At 48.7% G+C, this 26,808-nt stretch overlaps 2 protein-coding genes across 3 annotated transcripts in view; one reads left to right on the top strand and one right to left on the bottom strand.

Annotated features, from left to right (window-relative positions):
- Habp4 (hyaluronan binding protein 4) lies at window positions 1-23,593 on the top strand. The gene is made up of 7 exons (XM_015503966.2): window positions 1-184; window positions 6,952-7,113; window positions 7,333-7,401; window positions 11,169-11,252; window positions 18,087-18,258; window positions 21,027-21,209; window positions 22,493-23,593. The coding sequence occupies exons 2-7, from the start codon at window positions 7,013-7,015 to the stop codon at window positions 22,547-22,549; spliced, it is 666 nt and encodes a 221-aa protein (XP_015359452.2). The 5' UTR covers window positions 1-184; window positions 6,952-7,012; the 3' UTR covers window positions 22,550-23,593.
- Cdc14b (cell division cycle 14B) overlaps window positions 22,764-26,808 on the bottom strand; it is a 140,480-nt gene continuing 136,435 nt past the window's right edge. For both annotated transcript variants that reach the window (XM_048800321.1, XM_048800327.1), the window contains one exon: window positions 22,764-26,808. The gene's annotated coding sequence lies outside the window, so the exon portion shown is untranslated.

Here is a 26,808-nt window from a genome sequence, read left to right as displayed (position 1 = left end):
CACCTTGATTTTCTGCTGCAGGCCAGAAGCGAGCTCCGAGGAGAGGGGAGCAGCAAGGATGGAACGACAGCCGGGGGACAGAGGTGACGCTTGATAGAGCAGAGCGGAGGCCCTACAGAGAATATCGACCCTATGAGACCGAGAGGCAGGCGGACTTCACAGCCGAGAAGTTTACAGATGAAAAGTACGTACTGCAGCCCTCCCAGAGTGGGGACTGGAAGGGCCTTCAGGAAACGTCCAGCCTTGGCCTTTCTGTGGTGGCAATCCTGGGGTTATTTTGTCAATGCAACTGAATCCGATCAGGTGACACGTGGGGGATCTCCCATGGGTCTCACAGATGACCTTATATCATTGTTCAGGAAATGATGGGCCAGTTACTGGAAAGGGAATGGCTGGCTGGGGAGGTGGCTCAGTGGTAGAATAATGGCCTAGCATGAACGAGGTCCTGGGATCAATCCCAGCATAACCCCCACCCCCAGAAACTGGTTTTGGTAACTATGAAAAACACTCTTATGAAATTACATGGGAGTGTGTTGAACTGGTTAAAATTTCTTTTACAGTTCTAGGCTCGGGAGCTGATTTGGAGCTAGGGGTATAATTACGATTTTGATTTATCATTGCTAAACAGATTTAAGCAAATTCCTAGCTCCCTGGGCAGTCAACAGGCTTTCGTGATGAAGTTTGAAGGAAAACCTGATATGACATGTAATACTGATCTCTGACCCCGTATCTTCTCTTGGGAGCACTCTGAGGTAGAAGGTGGTCACAGGCTGGTGCACTCTTGGGTCATTCCTGAGGATGGCAGCACACAGGCGTCCGAGCCCCACCTGTACAGAGTGGCAGTTATGTAAGTCTTGCTCCTGGTCCTGGTAAGGTGGATGCTTGCTGCCTAAAGTGCCTAACAGAGTTTAGGTTAAAACAGAGAAAACCAGTGAATCACATTTAAAGGGAAATATACTCATCTGTCAGTATCTCCCAGAGATTGGCTCCTGGATCCCCAAGGACACCAAAATCTCTAGACAGTAAGGTTGCTTTTATTAAAGTATATGCAGAGAATCTACACACATCCCCTTGTATACTTTAAATCAGCTCTAGATTACCCATAATGTTCAATAAAATGTAAATAGTTATGCTGTATTTTTTAGAGAATAATGTCAAGGAAAAAAGCCCGTATCTATTCAGTTCAGATGCAGTCTTTTTCCCTAAATTTTTAATTATTTTTTGTACTGAGGTTTGAACCCAAGAGTGCTTTACCACTGACCACATCCCCAACCCTTTTTATTTTTTTATATAGAGATAGGGTCTTGCTGAGTTGCTTAAGGCCTTGCTAAGTTGCTGAGGCTGGCTCTGAATTCAAGATCCTCCTGCCTCAGCCTTCCCAACCGCTGGGATTACAGGTGTGGCCACTGCTAGACAGTGGAGGCCACCAGGCTGGAGAGAGTGACAGAAAGGCTTGATTTGAGACCTTTTTTATTTTTGCTGATAACTCAAATTTGCTGTGTAATGGCCACAGTCTTCTTGTCTATGAAAAACCTCTTGGGCTACTTAATTTTTGAAACATTTATTTTTTTCCCCCTCACGTCAGAGATTTATTCTGTGGAAATAAGGAAATTATAGTTCAAATGCACAAACCTGTTTGCTGCCTCCTTTTCGGTGGTAAGAGCATGCAGCCTTTAAAAAGGATAAAGTAAATCTCTATGTATGACCTGAAAAGATGCCTAAGTGAGCTAGTAAAGTGGGACATGGGAGCGTGGATTCTTTCTTTTAAAATATTTTCAGATTTACAGAAAAGTTGCAAGAATTATACGAACAGTTCCCATATGCCCTTCATCTAGATTTCCAAATATTAACTTTTTACCACATTCAGTCTTTCTCTGCACATTGATATGCGCACGCATACACACAGACACACACACTTTTATCCTTTGTCATTTGAGAGAAAGGCATATTATTGACCCTTTGTCCCTAAATTATGTATATTTCCTAAAAAATGTCATAGCGGCTGAAGATGTGGCTCAGTGGTAGAGCACTTGCCTAGCATGCATGGGACCCTGGGCTCTAGACTCAGCACTGCAAAAACAAACCAAAACACATGGTACAGTTATCAAACTCATTAGCATTGATACATGAGTACTGTTATCTAATGCCCTAAATCATGTAATCTACAGACTTTGCTCAAATTTCCCCAATTCTCCTAGCAAGGTACTTTTAGCCAAAGAGAACATATTTCTGGTTCAGGGTCTAATCCAGGAGTGTACATTGTGTGTCATTGACTTTAATCTGGAATAGCTCCTAGTCTTCCTTTATCTTTTATGAACTTTGTATTTTCAAAGATTGTGGGCCAGTTCTTCGTGTAGCACATCCCCAAACTTCAGTTGTCTGATGCTTCTCAGGGAACAAGGTTGTGCACTTTTGGCAGGAACTTGGAAATAGCGTGTTCTTCTTCTCGTGTGTCCTATTAGGAATATGTAGGGCATTTTACTTTCAAGGAAATTTGAATTTTTCCATAAGTCCTGTGATATCAGAAAAGATGTTCCCTGGTTTCTTAAAATATACTCTTCTGCTTAATAAAAGTCCATAAGATCTTTAACAAAAATAGTCACTTTAGACAATTCAGGAAAAAAAAAAAAGAAAATTATAAAGAGAATTAAAACCACCTATTTTGCCACCTAATATGATTACTCCTAGCACTTTAGCCCATTTTCCTGCCACCGTGGTGCTGGGGGTCGAATCCAGGGCCTGGCACATGCCAGGCGAGTGCTTTACCACTGAGCCACATCCCCAGCTCACTTCCTCTCTTATGTACTGATCTACTTTGATGTTAAGATGATAATCATGTACATTGAGTATTCCATATTTTTTCTTTTCCTCTTGACACATCGGCCTTCTCTTCTTGGTCAGTACTTTTCCCTGCTCTGTGCTTGCTGTGTAATATAACCCTTCCATAGCCTTAGACCTTTGCTCAGTGTCCGGGCCTCTGCCTTATAATCCATCGACCCAGCGAGCAGCTGAGGATCTATGTCAGGAGGTCCCTAGATGGAGTCCTGGAGGTCGGGCCCCGTGGGGACTGTAGCAGAGGCTGTCAGGTCGCGTCATGTGTCCAGGTCAGGACCCACCTCATGCTTCAGTGCAAGGTGGGACAAGGTGGGACAGTTGTGTCATGTGACGGCAAATAAAATGTGTGTGCGGTGGGAGAGCTGTTGAAAGTGACAAATCACCATCCTCTAGCCTGTCAGTGTATTTCGTCACCAGTCATGTGAGAGCATTCACAGCATTTTCTCCAAACATGAACGTAATAAAGTTGGATTTCTTAATTTAATATCGAAAACTAGTATTACCTGGAATTTCTGATACATGTTTATTGGACAGAATTATGGAACCTTGGGACTGGAGTTGTGGCTCAGTGGCACAGTGTTTGCCTAGCACGTGTGAGGCACTGGGTTCGATTCTCAGCACCACATATAAATAAACAAAATAAAGGTCTATCAACAACGAAAAAATATTAAAACAAAACAAACAAACAAAAAAAGAATTTTGGAACCTTGCTAGTCTTGAAAGTCTATCTAAAGTCAGCCCTCTCGATTTGTAGATGAGGAAACAGGACCCAGATTTTCAGCAGTGCGTGTGCCGGTGGCAGGTGGCACGGGTTTTATTCTGCCGAGACAGCGCATTTCCCCTGGGGAGTCACACCCTGAGCAGTTCTGGGACTGACTCCCACTGTGTCTGAGCGCCTGAGCTGAGCTCCGTCACATGGCACACGAAATATCTGGGAGTACAACTGTGGTTTCAGTGCAGTAGGAATTCTTCCTTAGGCTCCAAATAAACTTAATTGAACTCTTGGAATATAGACTATTAAGAAATGTGTCTGCTACTGTCTGGATATATTTTCACTTTTCCTTTACTGCTAGTCATTTGAAGTCAGTTCCAATTGTGAAAGAGCCACTACTCAGATGTTTAACTACCTTTCCTCCCCTAAATAAGCTTAAGAAAAAAAGATGTGGTACAGTATATCCATAAAATTCACCCCGACGTCCCATTCTGTTGCATTAAGTACATTCCAGACCTTTTCCACCTTCCATACTGAACCCCTGTGCCCATTAAACACTGATCATTCACCCTCCATGAACTTCAGTCTCTTTATCTGTAAAACTGGTACTCATGTCTCACTAGATGTGTTAGCCAGCCTTCCCTTACTGTAACAAAATAACTGAGATAATCCAGGTTTTTTTTAACATATTCCCCAGCCCTTTTCCATATTTTTATTTAGAGATGTGATCTCGCTAAATTGCTTAGTCTGCTTTGAACTTGTGATTCTCCTGCCTTAGCCTCCCGAGCAGTTTGGATTATAGGCGTGCGCACTGCACCCGGCTCGATCACTCTTATTTTAAAGGGTTTGGGGTGCTGGTATGGTATGTGGATGTCTGTGAGTCAGACCCGATTCCACCATATGCTCTCCATGTATGCTTTTGCTCTTCGTCTCCTCTTAATTTGGGGGTAGACTTTTTTCTTTCTATTGGCTTGTTGAACTTCCTGGCTAAGGATTCACTTTTACTTTCTTTTGTTACTGTTTTAGAACCCTTCTTGAGACACTGACTGTAGTTTAGAATCAGGTTTTATAAAGATTTCTATTTAAGATTCGGCTTGGGGTGAGGGAGGTGCAGACCCAGAAGCCAATGTAGAGAGTTAGATGTAGGATCCTGTTTCTTGTGAGAGATTGGCATAAAAGTAACAGTTGATACTTTTGTGTTTCTTCTTCTTTTTGAGTAAGGAAAATTGTGAGTTTTGTTTATTTTACCCACTACCATATAGTGACTTTTATTTTTTTTTTTTTGGTATGGGGATTGAACCCAGGGTTGCTTAACCACTGAGCCACATCCCCAGCTCTTTTTATTTATTTATTTTTTATTCTAGTTGTTTTTTTGAGACAGGATCTTGCTAAGTTGCTGTGGCTGGCTTTGAACTTGCGATCCTACCGCTTCAGCTTCCTGAGGTGTCGGCCACTGCACCTGGCTCTAATGGCTTTTTTTATTTTAATTTTTTAGTTATAGATGAACACAATATCTTTATTTTGTTTATTCATTTTTATGTGGTGCTGAGGATGGAACCCAGGGCCGAGGTAAGCTCTCTACCACTGAGCTTCAGCCTTTCTAGTGGCTTTTTAATGTAATATTTCATCCATGAAAGTAGGCTGCTAGTGCAGGTATTTAGGTTACTAACACCAACAGGTTGCTTGATGCCAGGACAAGTAGTTTGTTGTTGCTTTAAATGTTTTAAAAATTCTAATTAAAAATTTAAAACTTGGGGGGATAGGAACCGGAAAGACAGGGGAATGAATCGGACACCACTCTCCTGTGTTCATCTGTGCGTACAGGACATGAAACTCTACTCATGTCCAACCACAAGAATGGTGAGTCTGGGCTGGCCTGGGGCTCAGTGGCAGAGAGCTTGCCTCACACATTTGAGGTTCTGGGTTCCATCCTCAGCACCATATAAAAATAAGTAAATAAATAAAGATATTGTGTCCATCTATAACTAAAAGAATATTTAAAAAAAAGAATGGGAAGTTGTACTCCATGCAAGTATGATATGTCAAAACATACTCTACTGTCACGTGTAACTAAAAAGAACAGATAAAAAAATTGTATAAAAATGTTAAAAATAGGGGCTGGGGTTATAGCTCAGCAGTAGAGCGCTTTCCTCGCACATGTGAGGCACTGGGTGTGTGAGGCACTGGGTTCAATCCTCAGCATCACATAAAAATAAATAAATATATTTAAAAATTAAAAATAAATAAAGACACCACATTTAATAATAAAAAACAAAATTAAAAAAGACTTATATTAATCTTTATAACAACAAAAAAGATGTGGTCCTTTCCTGCGGGAGCCTCAGGTCTGGCGGAGGAGGGCGGGTGTTGGCGGGTGGCAGGAGGGAGTGGAGGAGTGGCATGGGTTCTCTTACCTGTGCGTTAGGGACCGTGGCAGGAGCCAGGGTCAGCACAGGTCATGTCTCTGCCGGGCGGGAGATGTCCAGCTGGAGATACCCAGGAGGCAGCTGGCCTTGTGGCCTGGAATCGGGGAGGCCCACGTGAGACAGGCCGGTGGCATCGGTGAAGTCACGGAGGCTGTGAGCGGGAAGGGAGTGGCACGCGGTGGCTAAGCCAAAGAGTGCCGGGGCGAGGAGGTGGCTCTCTGGAGCTTCTATGCTCACAGTGGGGTGTGACCTGGAAGTGGCTGCACTGAGAAGTGGAGGGGGACCAAGAAACGCAGGACTTGGTGCCACATTTGGGTGACTAATGTTAAAGAAACAATGTTTTCAAGGATAGGTTGGGAGAGGGAATCCAGAAAGGTCAGAGGGAAATGACACAGGGAGGTTAAACCAGACCGAGACGATCGGGTTTAACACACAGGTCTCCGCTGACCTTGGAAGTTCAAGAAGCATGAAGGGTTATGGCAGGTCAGTGTTCTCAATGCCAAGTGTCACCCACTGGCTGTGGGCGAGGGAGATCTGGGAGGGCATGATGTAAAGTCGGCCATTTGTCTTACTGGATGAAATCAGTAAGCAGAGATCGGCACTGGGACGGGACGGAGCCTTAGAGTCTCCTTAGGGATCAGGACGCCCTGCGCAGGTGAGTTCAAGACCTGTCTGGGGTCTGGACTGACCCCCCACTCAGCAGCTCTGCATGACCTTGACCTTGAGCCAGTCACCTGCCTGCTCGGCGTCACCCTCTTCAGGTGTATATCTTAGATTTGCTTGTGAAATTCCACATGTGAGGTCTTCAGAAGGACCCCAGGTGTGGTGGGCACACAGTGAAGACAGGGTGACATTTTATGCCAGCCACCGTCCTTTCCAGCGTACTAGAGCCAGGATGTCCTTCTGGGATTGTTTTCTCAAACAGGTTTTAGACCTTCAGTCCAGTTCTCCAGGTTTTATTGAACCCATGTCTTCCAGACCAGTTGACAGGTTTGACCGAGACAGACCTCCGAGAGGACGCGGCGGCCCAAGAGGGGGCATGCGGAGCAGGGGCAGAGGTGGTTCTGGGAACCGAGCTGTCGACACCCTTGACCAGAGAGGGAAACGGGATTTTGAAAGATATGCTGGGAGTGACAAAACGTGAGTCTCCCTAAATGCCCTTTCCCCTGCACGTCGCTGGCAGCATAGAGCATGAGTGTGTGCGCTGTGTGGTAGCACTCAATTGGCTTCTGTTCATGTTCTGTGAGCTCTCTCTTGTGGGAAACTGACTCTGGAACATCTTTTACAATCAGCTTTCTATGACTTAGGCCTTGACTGGAGACCAGCTTCCAGCTTAGGGGATATTCTTTCTTCCTCCAGGGCTCTCAGAACTGAAGACAGCACAGGTGGGTGTGGAGTTCGCACCTGGGGATCCGGTAGAGACACCAGGTAAGTTGCAGCCGTGTGCCCTCAGGGAGCCTCCATTTAGATGGGGATTTATGGATCTTTATTTGCTTTTTAAAATTTTCTTTGAGAATGAAGTCCTCTTGTGCTTCATACTACATGTCTTTAAGTAGAGATTGATTCTAGGCTTTGTTTTAGTGAGACAGCTTGTGTGTGTGTGTGTGTGTGTGTGTGTGTGCGCGCGTGCGCGCGCACGTGCACCAAATCCTGAAATTAAACCAAGGTAACTTTTTTTTTTTTTTTTTTTTTTGGAACTGGGGATTGAATCCAGGGGCACTTAACCACTGAGCCACATCCCCAGCCCTTTTTTAAATATTTTATTTAGAGACAGGGTCTTGCTGAGTTCTTAGGGCCTTATTAAGTTGCTGAGGCTGGCTTTGAACTAGTGATCCTCCTGCCTCAGCCCCCTGAGCTGCTGGGATTATAAGTGAGCACCATTAAGCCCACAGGAGATAACTTTTAAAACATGTTTGCCATGGCTGGGGATGTGGCTCAAGTGGTAGTGAGATCACCTGGCATGTGCGGGGCGCTGGGTTCGATCCTCAGCAGCACATACAAATAAAATAAAGATGTTGTGTCCACTGAAAACTAAAAAATAAATATTAAAAAAAACATGTTTGCTGTTTCGTATTTAGGTGTGAAATTGCTCTTAAAGATCTGTTATTTTATCATAGTTTAGCCAGACAACTTCATGACAGATGACCCTGTGTTTGCTGGTGCACATGTAGCGGTACATGTGCATGTCTCACCAGCTTTTGAAATTCCTGCATATTCTGTGTTTTTCTGTGACCTTCCAGAGTCCCTGTAGATCCTTGATATCGTATTTTCATTTGTAAAATCATTTGCAGGTTGAAGCTCAATCACAGGTTTCTCCTGAGGCTCATATTGCCTTGGATCTGTGCCAGTTTTACTGGGTAGGGTGGGTGCTTGGTTTTGCCATCCTGGTGCCAGCAGAGGAGGAAAAGGAGGGAGGTGCTGTGTCGCAGGATAGTGTTGTTGGCTAGCTTTCCAGATGCCTGCAGGCTCGGGGGCACCTGTTCTGCTTTTCTTCCTTTTACCTGAACTCATTTTTCTTGAATCACTGTCCTGTGTTTTTAAAAATGTGTTTTAAAGCTAAATAAACCAAAATTAAAAGATTTGTCACTGAGGTTCTATGGAACCCAAGCACCTTCCAAGTCATCTAATTTACCTACCACCTTAATTCATCTGGGTCCCCAAGTAGTTACTTACGCTGGCCAGTGGTAGCCTTGTCAGCAGCAGTGAGTAAAATTAAAGATAAGATGCTTTCAAACTGCAGTAACTGAGCCATTTCCAATGTTACTGGTTCTCTTTGATAGTTTAATACGGTGAAAATGGATTTGCTGAAAATGTTTTTTTTTTCCATATGTAGCAATTAAAAAGTATAACAGTTGTTAATTGTCTATAATGCTGCCTTCCAACTTTTTTTTTTTTTTGAGGGGGGGATACCAGGGATTGAACTCAGGGGCACTGAGCCACATCCCCAGCCCTATTTTGTATTTTATTTAGAGACAGGGTCTCACTGAGTTGCTTAGGGCCTCGCTTTTGGCTGAGGCTGGCTTTGAACTCGCCATCCTCCTGCCTCAGCCTCTTGAGCTGCTGGGATTACAGGAGTGCACTAACGAACCTGGCTGCTTTACAAAGACTGCATTACATGGCTGTCAAGTAACATTTGTCTAAGTGTGGAGTCGGACTGAATTTGAGCTAGGTCGGTTCCGTCCTTCTGTGAAACACTATGCACAAACAGGCATTCCTGCCTAGTGTAACGAAGTTCCAGTGCAGGTGTGGGCCCTGGGCTGTATCTTTCTTGTACTGAATTCAACATCGGTGATTTTTTGGTTTTATTTTGGTACCAGGGATCGAATCCTGGGGCACTTAACCACTAGTCCACATCCCTAGTCCTTTTTATGTTTTACTTTGAGACAGGGTCTTGGTAAATTGCTGAGGCTGGCTTTGAACTTGTGACCCTCCTGCCTCAGTTTCCTGAGTCACTGGGATTACAGGCATGTGCCACCACACCCAGCTTGGCAATTTACTTTTTAAGAAAAAAATATTATTTGTCAAAATAAATTGTAGCTGATTTTGAAACTTGTTTTGTAAGAGCTATAGGCACATTAGGTTTGTTTATTCATAAAATAATTTAGGTCAACACAAGGGGGAGACCTGTGATTTTTCTTTTCCACAAAATTATAATTGCTTAAGTTGAAGAAATACTGATTTTTACAGAGTCTGGTTTTGGTATTATTTCTACTTTTTCTTCCCTTTATCTTTGTAACCTTTTTATGATCTTTAATTTTATAAACTGCCAGTAAACCTGTTTTTTTTATCCCCTTGGTTTGTTCTGTGGCCAAGGGAATAAAGAGAAAGTTGTCCTTGATCCCTGCAGCTGCTGGTGGGCCTTAGGGCTACTGGATGCTTAAGTCAGGGGACCCCGGGGTTGTGATATGCAGCTATGGGTTCCTGAAGCAGCCTCTACGAGCAGACCACTGCTGTGCCCCTCCCCAGCATTTCATTTAGGATCCTTTTTTGTTTTTTAAAAGTAAAAGATAATCAATCAAATTTTAAAAAACAGGTTTTAAAACTTGATCATAATTGCTGGGAGCTTAGAATTTAAAAATTATTTAAATTGAAATGATCTATTATTACAATTCAACTTATGTAACTTATTTATTTTTATACTTATTTGATTGGTATATATTTAGTTGTAAATGGACAATACTTCTATTTATTCATTTATTCATATGTGGTGCTGAGGATGGAACCCACTGCCTCACACATGCCAGACAAGCGCTCCACCACTGACCTGCAGCCCTGGCCCCTTAACTTAAACTTTTAAAGCCTCCATGAAACTTTTTTACCTGAGGTAGGATTAAAAAAAAAAAAAAAGAAACCTGGGTTCTGTCTGTAGACTGTAAAATACTTCTAATGAACATGTAGTTATAGCAGTTTACTGAAAGCGAAATTTCTTTTGCTGGGACTTTTAAAAATAATGCTCAGATAGGATTAATGTTCGGATAAAAATAAAAACCAAGATGTGAATTGAAACCCAAGCTATTTTCCCTCACGGGTGCGTCTGGAGGGGACGGTGTAGAAAGCCAGGTTGCACAGTGCTGTGTTTCCGGAGCAGTTGTCACGGTCTGTCTGTAGTCACACCTGCTCAGTTTGTGGGATCTGTCTCACCTTGTTAGCATTTTCAAATAGTTTGGTATGGAATAATCTTATGTTTAATAAATCATTTAATACTTACAGTTTTAGAATTCTTATGGCTCCATTTAATAAATGGAAAATAAGAGTTTTGTGTGGGTGTAGTGGTGCAGCAGCCGAGGATTGCGAGTTCCAAGCCAGCCTCAGCAACTTAGGGAGGCCCTGCCTCTAAATAAAGAATAAAAAGGTCTGGGGAGGTGGCTCAGTGGTTAAGCAAACCTAGGTTCAATCCCCGGTTCAAGAAAAAAAGAGTTCTGAATATTTTTTCCTAATAATTTATGTTTTTTTAAATTTTAGATCATTCACAGAATCATTTTTGCCAAAGAACTTTAACCATTTTGCAAGTCATTTATGTGAATAAGCAATTCAGACCGTTCCTTCTTTGGTTTGGACGTGGAGACCTGTGTGTGTAGCTTCTTGAAGAGTGTGCCCTCGAGCAAAAGGACATGAGCACGTGCGTCTCTGTCTCAGATGCAGAGAGTGATGTGTGCCTGTACCCTGTGAACAGAGGGGCTCCTGCTGTTTTTCAGTGACGCGGAGCTGGCTGCCCCGATGGAGGAGACGGCGGCGATGCAGGAGTCCCAGGGCCTCCCAGAAGAGGAGTCTCCAGCCAAGTAGGGGCTTCTTCCCCCTCCCTTTGGGCCACAGGCTGATTTCCTCGAGAGTCTGGCCTCGTCCCATCACAGAGGGCTGGCCTTGTTCATTTACTGAAGGGAACGCGTGTCACAGAATGTCGTCACACGTATTTTAGGGCACAAGGCTGAGGAGCCTGTTCTTGGTGACCTTGCCGTACGTGGCATGGCTTGTGGACCTGCAAGTCACCAGGAGAAGGTGCCAAGGACACCTACCGCTGTGTCCTCCAGTGCGGGCCTGGCTGGTTCTCTGTAGAGGGCGTCACCTGGCACAGGCTCTGAGTCCCACCTGCTTTGCTTGAGGTGCCTGGGTCACTTCAAGGTTGCATTTATGTGCCTTGTACTGCTTGGATCCAGTTCTTTAGATATGAACTAAATCTCAAACAAAAATCTGTTAATACTAAGTGTTTCCTGTGTTGTCTCAATACAAAATCTGTTCTTACTGAACCTTCTGGAATTTATTAACTTTTATTAGGCTTTCTTAGTTATGAAAGAATCCCCAAATTTATAACATCCAGTTCTGATTTCTTAGTTCTGTCACAAGCTGCCTAATGAAGATTTATGACCCTTAATATTTGTTTACTTTTAGCTCTGCATAAAAAATGATGGGAAAATTTATATAAAGCAAGTAAGGAAGGTCCCTGTAATTTGTTCTGCTTAAAGCCTTGTCAGATCACAGCCATTCCAGGGCGTGCCTACCTCCTCCCCCTCCACTCAGACCCCCAAGATGCCACTCGTCATTCATGACTGCTCGGGACATGATGTCGGGGGGCCCTCACACCATCCAGAAGTTCCGATGCTTCCTTAACACCGTTAATAGCAGGGCAGCGCATCATTCTCCCTGATTATCTCAAAACTTTTTTAAAACTACTTGGTTGAATCAACACCAAAGTATACATCCTTCCGGAGTGTCCTGTGTTCCCATCACTTCTCTCCCGCCCTCCACTCTCTGTCGCTATGTATTAGTTTGCAGTTGTCATGATTCTGCTTCAGTGCGTCTGGACAGCTTGGACTCTGAGACTTGTCTGCGCTGCTGCACTCTCAGTGTCTCTCCCTGTGGCCAGCCTGTGCCTCAGTGTCCCCGTGGCCGAGCCTGTGCTGTCACTCAGACACACCTGTCCCTGTGTGATCAGGTGGTGGTGGTTTGTGTTGCTTCCAGTCTTTGTTATAAAAGCTACTGCAGACATTGGTGTAGACAAGTCCCTTGTGACGTCTGCCTTCATTCCTTTTTTTGTTTTCATTGTTTAGCTGTAGATGGACACGATACCTTTGTTGTCTTTATTTATTTTTATGTGGTGCTGAGGATGGAACCCAGGGCCTCTCAGTGCCACGCAGGGGCTCCACCCTGAGCCCAGCCCCAGCCCCGCCTTAGTTTCTTCTGGATGAATACCTGGGGATGCAGCGGGGGACTCTAGGTGGCAGGTGGATGTTGACCTTTGTAGGAAACTGCCAAACTCTTCCCAGCATGGTTGCATCTTTATTATTTTCCCACCGACAGTAAATGAGAGTTTAGTTCTTTTGTGTCTTTGCCAATACGTGGTAGGGTCAGCTTTTATAACTTTTGACCATTGTGGTTTTAATTTGCCTGTCCCTGATGACTGACCATGTTGAGCATCCTTTCAGTGGTCATTTGCCATCAGTGTGTCATTTTTAGGAAGGCAGCCTTAATTAGGAGCCACTCCTAGGCTTTTGATGATCCTTAGGGCGCTCAATGGACAGAGCTGGAATAGACAGATACATAAATATCGTGAGATGAAACAAGTTCCTTCAGTACTTGCTGATTAGATCGAGTATGGAGGGTCTTTACCTGACCTTTCTTACGTGCTTCTCCTTTCTTTGAATACTGGGGATCTTGGTGCTCTGTGGTGTCACCCCATCAGGCATCCGCTCCGTACACAGCAGTCATTGTATATAATTCAATGTTCCAGCCCACACTGCCTTCAGTAACACAGCTGCTGAAAAGTCACTCAGGACAAGACAGCCATCAAATTTGTATTTAAAGCCATTTGAAATAGCCTGTCAATGGCTGTATCACCAGCTTGACAAACATTTAGGTTAATTTTGATTCATTTTGCTTTCAAATTATAGAGATTGATTTTCATTTGGTAATCATGTAAAATATTTACATATTTCCAAAATTCAGTCTGAAAAACGTGGTATTTTCAACTATTTTCTATCCCTATTCTTTCCTAGCTTATATTCCAATTTCGAGTGTGTGTGAGTGTGCATGTGTCGCACACGCTCTTGCCTGCCTTTGCACTTCCCGAGTGGTCACACACTGTCCCCCCCTCCTTCCTTGCCGGGTCTGGGAGATGCTCCAGTGTATAGACAGCCCTGTGTCCTTGTTGGCTGGTTAGTGTCTGCACGTGATTAACCATAATTTTTCCATCAAGTTCCTCTCTAAGTGGGCTGAGCTATTCCCATAGAGTCTTTTCTTAAGAGCTTTTCATATTGTTGACAATATATGTTTGAGGTCTATTTTAATCCGTACTTTCCTGCATTTTGTTAGGAAACTTCTCGAACAGCACACTTTAAGGCATTTTACAGGAACCGTCTATTCCTACTACCCAAGCTTTGCAGCTCGGCTCTCTTGTTCCTCTCATCTGTCATCATCAGTATGTTGTGTGGGGCACACTTCACCGTGAACCGAAGGTGTCCGTCCACCTCCCCGTAGCTCAAGGTGCACATCATTGACGTGTGGAAGTCAGTATGTTTGGTCTATTTGGATGTAAGGTCTTCACACCATGAAATGTGCAGAGCCCAAGTGCACGTCCCCTGTTGGACAAGGGCGTGTGCTTGTGGGGCCTGGACATCTGTGAATGCAGAAGCCTGCCAGGCACCGGACTGTTCCTCCTGTCACCCTTACAGGCAGCCGCGGCCGCAGAGGTTTTCCACCGCCACTGAAGGCCCTGCAGATGCGCGTCTGGGGCCTGTGGTCAGCGTCCTTCCTGATGACAGCTGCATGTCTCATGTCGTCACCCAGTAGTGGCTGTAGGACCCTGAGCATGCCAGCCCTTCGGTGAAGGTGCAGATGGACCCTCCCCCACTCCCTGTCTTCTTTTTTTACTTTTAAACAATTTTAATGAGAGAGAATTATCCGACTGTACAACTCAGTCACTGTATATAATTCAATGTTCCAGTATTTTTTTAAACTGCGGTAAAATATAATTAACATGAATGGCCATTTTGCATACCTGATTTAGTGCTTCCTCACAGCTGTGAGTGTGCAGCCGTCCCCGCCATCTCATCTCCAGAACTTTCTCCTCATCCTGGGCATCCACCCAGCCAGCTCTGGTCACCCCTGGCCCCGGGCATCCTGTGTCTCACCGTTTGGGAGTTCGCTGGTTCTGTGCCTCTTGAGATCGGAGTCGCCTGTAGTCTGAGTGACCCCCACGTGGCATGGCGCTGTCAGGCTCTGCATGTCATAGGGCATCACGCCTCGCTCCTTCCACTTCTGCGTATTATCTTTAAAAAAATGTTTTTTGTTGTTCTTGGTGCTAAAATACATACAAAATTTACTATTTTAACCTTTTGAAGTGCATAGTCCCCATGACATGTACTGCCACAGTATGACACACCTGTCACCCCATCTCGTTCCAAAACATTTCACTGTCCCAGGAGGAAACCCCCATACCCACTGAGAGTCGGCCCGACGTGCTTGGTGTCCTAGTTTGTCCCCTGTGGACATTTCAGGTCACTGTGATCCTGCCCAGAAGACACACCTGCCTGTCCAGCCTGACTCCTTTGATCCCCCTAATTCCTTGAGGGCATCAGGCTCCCTTGCCCTGGTGACATGTGTTAGTATTTTGTTTCTTTTACTTGCCAAATAATACCTTTACAAATGTACTGTATTTTGTTTATCTGTTCCTCACTTGTTAGACGTCGAGGTCTTCTCTGTCTTTTGGCTATAATGACCAATGCTGCTGTCCACACTCAGGATGTCTTGACGTGGACATGTTTTGATTTTTCTTGGTATACATTCAAGAGTAAAATTTCTGGCTCAGCTGCTTCACTCTACGTTTCAATTTCTGTTTCCCAAAGTGACCACATCATTCCTCAGCCCCTGCCGTGCGCCTGAGCTCTGATCTTTGCATGTTCCCACCAGCACTTGGGTGTCTCTGATTCTGGCCATCCTAGTGGGTCGCCCTGGTCTGACTCATTGGCATTTCTCTGATGGCTAATGATGTGGCACATCTTATTGGCTATTTGTGTATCTTCTTTGTAAAAATATCTATTCAGATCCTCGCCTGGTTTTTAGTTGGGTCTTATGTTAGAATTCATAATCCTTTGTCAGATAATCTTAGATCAAATCCCTTATCAGATAAACGATCTGTAAATTTCCTCCCCCATTCCATGGGTTTTCTTTTCACTTTCTGATGGTGTCCTTTGCAGCACAAAATTTTAAAATGTTAATGATGATGTCTTAATTGTTTCTTTGCCTGTGCTTTTGGTGACACAGGAAGAAGCCACTGCTCACTCCAGGTCAGGAAGGCCCGGGCCTGGACTGTGGAGTTTCACACGCTCTCTCTACGGCGTGCGGCAGGGCTCCAGCTCCCTCTCTTGCGTGTGGCGTCCAGTTGTCCTGGCACCGCTGTTGGACAGATTTTTCCTCCTTTGAATTGTCTTTGGCACCTTGGTCTTAAAAATATAAAAGATCAGTTGACCAAAATATGAGGCTTTTTCCTGAACTCTGAATTGTTTTCTGTTGACCTATATGTCTTTTATTTAGTTTTTGCTAGCACGTTTTTAAAAATGATTTTTGCATACCAACTTTGTATCCTACAGGCTTAACTCCTTATTAATTCTCTCCACTAATCTGCAGCTTCTACTGGATTTTCTGTGTAGATGATTGTATTGTCTGCACACACCGTGTTAATATTCTTTCTGATTTTATGCCTTTTGCTTCCTCCTCTTGTCTTATTGACTCCCACTGGAATGTTGAGAGGAGACATCTTTGCCTGTGAATGAGCTTAGGAGAAAAGCATTCATTATCGCTACTATTAAAAAATTACATTTTAGCTGGGCACGGTGGTGCACGCCTGCAATCCTAATGTCTCAGGAGCCTGAGACAGGAGGATCGTGAGTTCAAAGCCAGCCTCAGCATCAGTGAGGTGCTAAGCAACTTTTATTTAGAGACTCTGTCTCTAAGTAAAATACAAAATAGGGCTGGGGATGTGGCTCAGTGGTCGAGTGACCCTGAGTTCAATCCCTGGTACCAAAAAACAAACAAAGATTAAGAAGATTTCATAGTACTTAGTTTACTGGGAGTTTTTGTTAGGAATAAATGTTGAATTTTTAAAGTGTTTTTTTTCTGTATCTGTTGAGATTATTAAATGGTTTTCTTTTTCAACTTGCTAATTTGAGGGGCTGGGGCTATAGCTCAGTTGGTAGAGTGCTTGCCTTACATGCATAATACCCTGAGTTCAATCCCCAGCACCACAAAAAACAAAAACAAAAAAGAAAAAAACTTGCTGATTTGATCCATTAGTGGGGCTTTTTTTTTTTTTTTTGAGATGGTCTCGCTGTGTTGCCCAGGCCAGCCTTGAACTCCTGGCTCAAGTGGTTCTCCCACCTCAGCTCCCTAGTTGCTGGACTCCTAGGCGGGCACTGCCACACCCGACCTGTGATGTCAGAGTGTCACATCAGCCCTGCATTCCTGAGTGAGCCCTGTCGTTCTCTTTCCCATGTTTCCTTGGGTTTGGTTACCTAAAATTTGGCTGAAACGTTGTGAAGCACACTGTCTCTATAGAGTTTTTCTTTCTAATAGTGTGTTTTCCTGATTTTGGTATCTAGTTAATGCTAGCTTCTTACAGTGAGTTGAAGAGTGCCCAGAAGTTTCTGTTCTTCTGGGTTTCTATGGAATTTGCATTTCTTAGTGTTTATTGGAATTCACAAGTGAAGCCATCTGAAGTTTTTTATTTGTTTGTTTGTTTTTTGACCACTGAGCTATATCTCCAGTTCTTTATTTAATTTTTTAAAAATTTGAGTCAGGTCTCACTAAGTTGCTTAGAGCCTCCTAGGCTGGTCTTGAACTTGTGATTCTCCTGTTTCCGCCTTCTAAACTGCTGGGATTACAGGTGTGCACCAACATGCCCAGCTGAAGTTTTCTTTATGGGAAGGTTTTGTCTGTGTTTTTTGCTGTAGGTTGAAATTTCTCCAGTAGATATGGGGCTGATGAGCTTGGATGCTGAATAGGCTTTGGTATGTCGTGCCTTTTAGGGAATTGCCTACTTCATCTCACTGGTTTGACTTACTGGCACAACGCTGTTTACATATGCAGCCATTTACCTTTTGACACCTGCCGAGTCTCTATAATGATGTCACCTTTCCTATTTCCTGATAGTGGCAATTTGTGTAGAAAAAACTGGAAGGAGGGTTGCACTTCTCTGTCCTCTCCCAGGACAGACTACTAGATATGCGTACTAGAGACGCGACCAGAATGAGGAGTAGACTGGAAGGCCTGTGTTTGTGGAGAACATTCTCAGACGTGTGCATTCGCGGCTTCCCGTTGCTCTTCCCGGGCTTCTTGCATTTTCTTCCCTGTGGTCTCATTTTGTCTGTCCGCCATCGGGAGGGAAAGTGCGGGTGGTGAGGTGCGATGATCGTAGCATCGGGACGCTACCGTCCCCACATCCCAAGATGCTCTGCAGCCACACGTGAAAAGATGGGACTGAAACAGGGAAGCCCGCGATGCAGAGGTGTTTCTTAATTACACCTGAGATCCACAAAAGTGCACTAAACCGAGCTATTTCTTTGCTAGAATAGACATTTCAGTCCCAGCGGCAGTGATTTTTCCACGATTGTCCCTCTTCACAGAGTTCCTGAGTTGGAGGTGGAGGAAGAAACTCAAGTTCAGGAGATGACCTTAGACGAGTGGAAAAACCTGCAGGAGCAGACCAGGCCGAAGCCCGAGTTCAACATTCGGAAGCCAGAATCATCGGTTCCTTCCAAGGCCGTGGTCATCCACAAGTCACGGTACCGAGATGACGTAAGCAGGCGCTGGGCTTCCTCCTGCTGTGACGGGCGTTATGGCCAGGCGTCATCAGGTGGTGGTGGGAACTCAACCTGGTGGCCTGGGGTACCCGGCAGTCAGGTGGCGGCGCAGGCTCTGCTCACCTGGAAGTGTTGGCACTCACCTCTGACGACTGACCTTTCCTCTCCCAGGCGGTGCAGCTCCTGGACACACCACTGCAAAGCGTGGCCGCCTGTGTTGTCTTAGACCACGCTGGCCCCACCCTCCCCATGAGCATTGCGCGTCACTGCCGTTGGGACCCACATGGGGAGCCTGGGGCCTTGGTGTCAGCAGCTCTGTTCCCACCACCACACTGCAGGAGTTTTCCTGGGTGGCAGTGGCCACCGTGGCCTGGCGGGTGGCCAGGGAGGCTCTGGGTTCCGAGCCCCAGTTTGCATGGTTGACACTGAGCTGTTTGCCAGACGCTGGAAGTTGTACGGGTGTTTAGGGATGTTTACAGATGTTGATCGAGAGATAAGCTGGTCATCGCGTCACTAAGTACATTCTCTTTAAGTTACTGACCTTCAGGGTACACTGAAGCATTCCAGTGGTAGAATTTAGAATCTGTCACCTGGTCCCTGTGTGGATGACGGCGAGGAGCAGACTCTTCCTCTGCTGGATAGCATTCACCGATTTTCGGTAGAAGCTCCAGATGCTGTGGGTCTGTCTGTTCGTGTTAGCTTGCCGTCGCTGTGACCGGAGCTGACAAGCATGGCCCAGGTTCCAGAGTTCCAGTTGCTTGGCCTGGTTCAGCCCATCCCTCTGGTCTCTGGTGAAACAGAACATCATGGTAGAAACAGACGGCCAGGGGACAGAGACAGGAAGGGCCAGGATCCCAGGGTCCCCTCCCACCGGGCCCCACCCCTTGGGTCCCACTCCCTCCCAGCAGCACCACAGGTGGGTTTCCGAGCCTGTGCCCGTCATTTGAGATCTGGACCATCACAGTTCCCGTTTCCTTGGGTTGTGTTCTTGGAGGGACCACTTTCTGTAGAGGCCCTTCATGATGCAGTGTCCCCACTGCCCGCGTTGGTCAGCCCCAGGTCTTCCACCAGAAATGGCTTTTCCAGCAGGAGGCCAGAGCAGCTCCTCTCCTGGAGACCTCTGGACACGTCCAGGGGGTGCCGTGCAGGCCCCGAGCTGGCCAGATGCCTTTTCGCCTGCTTTCGTGGTCCTTTTTGTCCTGAGCATGTAAATAAAACTTGGAACAAGTAGAGGCCTCTGGGGTATCGGGGCAGTGGGTCGGCTTGGCCTCAGTGAAGCCCTCGACCCTCTGGTCCTTACTCATCGTGTGGCCTTGTAGATTCCAGCCAGATACTGTTCTTGAAGCAGCCCAAGCCCAGCCATGGGCCGCTAGTTTACCTCACTCTGGGTGCCCTGAGAGGCAGGAAGCCTGGGACAAGACCTCGTGTGTGTGTGTGTGTGTGTGTGTGTGTAACTCTGTGGTCTGTGAAGGAAGCCCCTGGAGGAGGCTCGGCCAGGGCCAGACAGCTGGGAGCCGGCCCGGGCCCTAGGCGGAGCTGGCCTTGCTCCGTGGCGAGGACCCTCACACCAGCCAGCCCGAGTGGCCGTGGCGCTGATGGGGAATGTCTTCCAGGAGGGCAGGACTTGACTCTTTCGTTTGACTCCTTCCCGGTGTGCAGAACGTCCGCCCAAGTTGTTCCTGCCTTCTCCTTTTTAAAAGGTGTCCATTCACCCAAAGCCTCTACACTGTTTTAATCTGAAACCTTGAAGGAGATACTGTTTCAAAACCTGAAGTCTGTCATGCACATGTGGCCCAAAGGAACCAGAGCTCTTGCGGAAACCCCAGTGCATTCTGGGGCAAGCTGCAGGAACACCGGGCATCAGGGGCTCTGGAGAGTCCCTCCAGGTCCAGGGCACGTTCTTCTTCCTGGAGGGTTAGACTTATGAATTGAGGCCAAGTCAGATTTGGAGGAGATTTACTGTAGTTTCTTTTAACAAAAGACAGAAATGTAGAGCGTGTTAACAAAGCAGTTCCTAAACGCAGGTTTTGTGCAGCACCAGTAGCGATGCTCAGGTAACCATACTTGGTTGTTTACAAAATTCCCACACATCTGGAGTCAGAATTTCTCAATGTAAGTTGTGTGGTTCTTAACACATAGTATGTGTCCAGTCAGTGCCCATGTTGAAGGGACTTTCTGTTTTTTTTTTTGGTTTTTTTAATATTTCTTTTTTAGTTGTAGTTGGACACAATACCTTTGTTTTATTTATTTTTATGTGGTGCTGAGGATGGAACCCAGGGCCTTGCATGTGCTAGGGGAGCGCTCTACCACTGAGCCCCAACCCCAGCCCCTGAAGGGACTTTCTTTATCAAGTTCTATTCGTGAAATAGATATTTTCCTTATTTATCAAAGTAATATTTGTGAACAAATAAAACAAACAGTAGGCAGAAATTAAAACCTTGACCTCAGCCAAGTACACTTAAACCACTCCTACTGATTGCTGTTGATCACGTCAGACCTCACATCTTCACCACACTCACGAAGTTCAAAGACTGAGACTCCTGAGACTGTGGCGCACACAGGACTCACCGAACAGGAGCCGGAGCAGTGCCACTTTTGTCCAGTCCTGCAGCCCAGGGACAGGGACACACTGCAGGGATGGCTCTTCCCAGCCACAGTGGCACCTTAGCTCCCAGGGCACACTCGGGAGGTGCGCTGTCCCTTGGACACCAGCCAGGGGACCCCGGGGACGCTGTGCATGTGAGATGCTGGCGTGTGTTTCAGATGGTGAAGGCCGACGAGGACGAGGCCCACGTGTTCCGGAAAGCCGCCAATGACATCACGTCCCAGCTGGAGATCAACTTTGGGAACCTGCCTCGTCCTGGGCGCGGAGCCAGAGGTAGCACCCGGGGAGGCCGGGGAAGGATCAGAAGGGTGGAGAACTATGGACCCAGAGCGGAGGTGGTGGTGAGTGTCTGGCTGTGTTGCAGCCCTGGGTGGCCTTCTGAGGGAGGCGAGGGGACCGGGACGCGCTGAGCCCGCAGTGGTGACTTTGGAGGGTGTCAGTTCTGCAGCTGCCTCTCCTCTAGGCAGCATGGCTGGCGTGAGGGCGTCTGGGAGGGTGATGGAGCCTTCCAGAGGTCAGTCAGGAGCAGAGCCTCTGTAGCCCTGGCCCTGGCTACTGCAGGGAGCTCCAGTGTCCTCTGTGACCTGTAGGAACCTTCCCTCCAGCGAGCGTAGGCCGAGATCTCCGGGCCTGACTCCAGACCACTGGACAGTGCTGTCCAGCCGGGCAGAAGCCCCCGGAAGCTCCAGGGCCCTCTGGGGGGGGGGTCTCTGTCCCCACTTCCTCCCCGCTTGCTTGGAGAGCCTCCCTCTGCATGTCCTCACCGGGCCTGAGTGTGCTGATCCGCCTGCTGACCTCAGGGAGGTCCAGCCTCCCTTCCCCCAGTTTAAGCCACATCTCCTCTTGGACCAGCCAGGGCCTGGGACCAAGGAGCTTCTTCCTTTGGGCGTTTTGTCCATTTGCAGTTGTAGCTCACTGGTGGCCACGGATCGGCATCGCCGATGGACAGAAACCACATCTGCTCATGATGGTTCCCCAGCACCACGCACACGCTCAGCATGTCCTAAATGTATTCTGAACACACACGGACACTCAGGGTTGGAGCTTGTGGCTGTCCTGGGCCGTCCTGGGCCATCCTGGGCCCCACTGGTCTGGAGCGGTCCTTGGGCCCCCTGAATACCCCCTGAATACCCTGCGGCTGCCAGGGGATCCGCCCTACAGAAGTGCCTGTGGTTTTGTTTTTTTCCTCTAAATGCAAAAACGTGCCTTTTGTTTTGGGTGCACTTGAGGCCAGGTGCACCTTAAGGTCCATTCTTCGTTCCTGTCCAGTGGCAGAGTCTAGCCTCCACCCTGAGGCTTACTACAGGGAAACTTGCCCCACTGCTTTGTACTGGAGGTCCTTGATGGGGACATCTGACTGAAGGTCTCAGCCTTCTCGGTGTCTGTCCCTAAGGCTATGAGCTCCTGGGAACAGATGCTGCCCTCGCCCATCCTGTGTGGGCCAGCGGGTAGCAAATGTTTATTGGATGAAGTTCATACCAGATCCTCACTTGGCAGGAAATGGGAGGCACCCCCCACCCTGTGCAGGGATGTCCAAGGGGAGCTCCTGTCACATGGGGCTCCTGGTGACAGCCACAGGGGATGGTAGGAGGGCACGCAGCCTGACCTTTCTTTTCTGCTCTAGACCCGAGACGTTGCCCCCAACCCCGACGACCCTGAAGACTTCCCTGCTCTGGCTTGAAGGAGCCGTCCCCTGGCAACCTGGGGCAGCACTGGAGGACCTATGAAGAGACTTTTGCTGTGGGAAGAGTCAGACTCTAAGAACAATAGATGTTGCTTTCCCGTGTAGTGTGAATGGCAATTTTCTGGCCTGGGGTGCGGGCCGAGGAGTCTCCCCGCACTTGAGCGCAAGTCCCCGCTCGAGTTGGGTTAGGCAGGCACTTTCCCAAGGTGAAGAAGGCTTTTTTTTTTATTTAAGGACTCCAAGTGAATTCGGGAATAATGTGTAAACCGTGTACATACTGTGTCCGGTTCCCCAGGGGTGCGGGGAGCAGACACGCTGTAAACACCACCTGTCGCGTTCCTTAATGACCCCCGAGTCCCAGGGACACCCAGAACTTGAGCTACGGAAGAGTCCCAGCCTCCGCGTGGACTGTCCACTTGTAAATGTTCTACTCTCCTCAAACTCCTGAGTTCTGGTTTTCATTTGACCAGTGACTTAAACAGCTATTATGCAGCCAGTGGTCACCATCTGTGACAAATAGCAGTATTGGTTTTTTAATGGTCATTTAACTACCTCGTGGTTTCCGTGTGTCGCACACACACTTAGTGTACCGGTACGTGGACCTTTAGCGTCTGGGCGGTTTTCAGGATGAACGTTGAGTATGCCACTTAAGTCCCGTTATTTAACCCACCAACGAAGTGACTTCCTGGCAAGAGAAGAGCGCAGCCTCCCCTCATAACCAGTGTCAGAAGCCCACAGCTGCACGCCCAGCGCCCCCGGGCAGCCCTGAAACACTCCTGACCCCGTGCTGGCCTGTCACTCGGGTGAAGTTCGGAGCCTCTCAGAGGTTCGGCACTCGCTGGAGTCCCACCTGAATGTGGCCGAGACCCAGGGCCCGCCAGGCACCAGCGGGGCAGTGGTGACTGGCTGGAGTGGGGCGAGCCACTCCACAGAGGGGACGGCGTCCAGCCTTCTGTGCTTGGGATGAACTGGAGCGCTGGCCCCGGGTCTGGTGGCTCTGAACTGGACCAGGTGTGAATAAAGGTTGGTGTTGCCTCTGAAGCGTGTGCAGAAACAGTCCTTTGGTCGTTCCTGAGCCACAGAGGGGTCGTCCGCCCTGGGCATCGCCTGCTGTCTCTTACTGAGGTGTCTTTTGACTGATCTTTCTCTGGGGAAGACGCTGCAGGCCTGACCTACATTAGGTCTGAGTGGACGTCAGGCCAGAATCCCCAGCTGGCGCCATGCGAGGGCGGTGTCATTACTCAGCAGGTCTGAGGTGGTCACGTTGTCACTTTAAAGATCCCTTCTGAGAAAATTCCCTTTGGTGCAGTGAATGACCTTGATAGGCCACAGCACTGGAGCTGACATTGGCGGCTGCATCCTCAAACCCTGGAGATTCCTATGCCTCAGTGCTGCCCTGTGGTCAGGGCCAGTGGACGCCTGGCCACTTCTGCACCTGTAAGGGGCTTCTGCTTGCTCCCCGGGGCTGCCTTGCTGACCGGGTGGGACACAGGGACATGGCTTTGTGTGTGGCCTTTCTAGCTTGTGCTGGGTGTCCAGAGGACAGAAGCCAAGGGCAGAAGAGGTCACTGGCTGACAGTCCAGTGTGGACCCTGTGGCTGGAAGTCCCCAGCCAGGCTCCTTAGAGGGGCAGGTGTAGGGGTGTTGGCATGAGGCAGGGCACCCGGAGCAGTTTTCTAGCTGGTGACTTAAGCCTAGCGGGTCGACCCCACCGAGGAAAACCAGTCTGCCAGGCCCAAGGCGCTCTGGGAAAGTGGGTGTCGGGCAACTCTGAATTCTGTCCAGCCCCTGGACAATCTGATCCCTCTGAAGCCCCAGCCGCAGCAGGTGTGGGAGGGGAGTAGGGTGAGGTCCCAGGGCTGCCCCTAGTGACTGAGCTGGGGCCAGGCCCTGAGCTGCCCGGAGACACTCCTCACAGGAGTGTCTGTCCCTCCCCCAGGAGGGTGTTCCACTAGACTGGCTGTGACTCTGACCCATTGGCTGGGAAGAGGTGGCCTTCACCTGGAGGCTGCTGCTGGCCAGGAGAGCACACCCACCCCAGCTGCTCTGTCACCTTGGTGTCCCCCCTGCACCCAAGCCAGGCCCTCAGGCACTCTGGGCCCCTCCAGCCTGGGTCTTCCACAGACCTGGGCATCTTTCCTGGAATCCATCCCTATGGCGCCAGCAAGGCCCGCTGAGGAGCTGGCCGCGGCTCAGGGAAAGAACAGAGGTGTCCTCCGAGAGGAGCAGCCCACCCCACAGTGCTCCCCGCGCTCCCCGCCTCTGCAGGGGCCCATCTGCCCTATTCCTCACCCACTGCAGAGTCCCCTGGGTCTTCTGCAAGGACCACACCTTCCAGGGCCTGCTCTGTCCCAAGTCCTCCCCAGCATGGCTGGAAGTGACCCGCTAGTGCTGTGGCTCGGGGACAGGGGTTGGTGTGCAAGAGGGAGTGGGAGAGAACCAGGACTGGGATTTTGGGGTTTGGGGGTTTTGTACCAGGGATTGAACCCGGGGTGCTTGGCCCGAGCCCCATGCCCGTCGGCCCCTCTTCTCAACACTATTTGGAGACGGGGTCTCACTGAGTGGCTTAGGGCCTTGCTAAGTTTCTGAGGCTGGACTTGAACCTGTGATCCTCCAAGCAGGAGTATTTGAATAATAAAATTAAATAAAACCCTGGTGAAAGTGGGGAGCTTCCTGGTGACCTCAACTTCATCCAGACACTTCCTTGGCGCCTGACCCCTAGGCTCCCACAGACCCTCTGTCCTGACCCAGCCGTGGTGGGGGCGCCCCCGGCACATAGCTGTGCCTGGAGCTCACACCAGGTCTCAGGGCCACCGCCACCCGCCTGCTGCCCTGCATCTGTGGCAGTGCGACCGCTGGGGGACAAGCCTGTTAGGTAGCCAGCGAGGACACCATCTCCCCCACCCCTGCTGGGACCCGGGCAGCAACGGACAGGGCTGTGGGGGGAGGGGGGGCTGGAAAGGAGGCTGCCCCCGCCCAGTGACACACAGCAGGCACCAGGTGCAGCAGGGGCATTTGGCAGGCCCACCCTCGGGTTCTCCCTGCAGCCAGGGTGGCACCAGGCATGACCAGGAGTGGCACAGGACACTCCCTGGACTCCTGCACAGGTGACATGCGAGGCACCTGGGAGTCGGCTCAGACGCTCTGCCCTTCCAGGGCTTCAGGGAGGTGACTGCCTGTGCCATAGGCTCCCCGTGACTCTAGGTGTCAGGCACGTCCCTGATGAACACGAGTCCTGTGGGCACAGCAGGCCCCTGCGGGATGAGCGGGTCCAGTCAGTGAAGCAGATGGCAGCCTCCTCAGTATCGTTTCTTTGCAAACATGTCCCCAGTTCAGAAGGATGACTCCAGAGTTGTGACACACAAAGCCATTTGAGAATTGGGGGACGTCTGTCATGTGAGAATGTGGTGACATCAACTTTACATAACCCCACCAAGTGCTCACATCCTGAGGCAGGGACAAATCTTTCCTCAAGAGCAGTCACCCTGCACACTGTCATGTCACGTCAACCTTGGTGTGCATGACACTCCCTGGACTTGTGTGATGAATAACCTATGCAACTGTGCTGGGCCCTCTCGGACACTGGCTGATGCCTGTGCAGCAGAGCACCAGGGAGGAGGTTGTGGAAGGCTCTGTGGTGAGGCCGGAACCCCCAGGATGCAAACTGGGCAGAACCTGTCGTCCTGGTGGTTCTGGAGAGCGGAAGTGAATGGGACACCAGAGAACCCTCCAGTAAGAGGGAAAGGTGGACAGAAGGCCTCAGAGGGGGAACACCCTGTGGTAAGGGGAAGGGGACTCTGTGACCGTTAGGACGCACCCAGCTCTGTGAGTTGACAGAGGTTCCCCGGGAGGCACAGGCACCTCATGAACAGTGTCCCCAGGGCCGGCAGTGCCCAGCCAGGGACGCCACAGTGGGCCTGTGGAATGCGTCCTTCAGAGACTGGCACAGTGCTAAGGAGGCAGAGGGGCACCTCACGTCAGCAGGTTCGAGAAGCAAAGCCTGCTGGACAGGGGCCTCCCCACCCAGTCGTGCCACAGGCTACCTCCAGCAGGCGGGGCTGCGGTCCGGACCCAGAGAAGAAGGAGGCAGAGACGTGGTGGAGGCTGAGGCTCAGGCCTGGGGCCCAGGCTTCAATTGCAGTGGGAACCGCAGCACGGGGTCCGGGAGATGGTCTCTAGAGGTCTAGTCCCTGCGGATACCCAGCCACATTAAAAGCCGGTCCAGGAAGGTGATAGCCCGAGACAGCCAACTGTCG

The sequence above is a fragment of the Marmota marmota genome, unplaced genomic scaffold (genome assembly GCF_001458135.2).
Source record: "Marmota marmota marmota unplaced genomic scaffold, marMar, whole genome shotgun sequence".
In the NCBI taxonomy this organism is placed as follows: Eukaryota; Metazoa; Chordata; class Mammalia; order Rodentia; family Sciuridae; genus Marmota; species Marmota marmota.
This window is presented reverse-complemented; position numbering and strand designations above follow the sequence as displayed.

Bases quoted from the DNA above. Each gene is read 5' to 3' on its own strand.
- Habp4 (XM_015503966.2), top strand. From the start codon at position 7,013: ATGCGGAGCAGGGGCAGAGGTGGTTCTGGGAACCGAGCTGTCGACACC. The intron at 7,114-7,332 runs GTGAGTCTCCCT...TTCTTCCTCCAG, and splicing joins TATGCTGGGAGTGACAAAAC to GGCTCTCAGAACTGAAGACA. The intron at 7,402-11,168 runs GTAAGTTGCAGC...GCTGTTTTTCAG, and splicing joins GGATCCGGTAGAGACACCAG to TGACGCGGAGCTGGCTGCCC.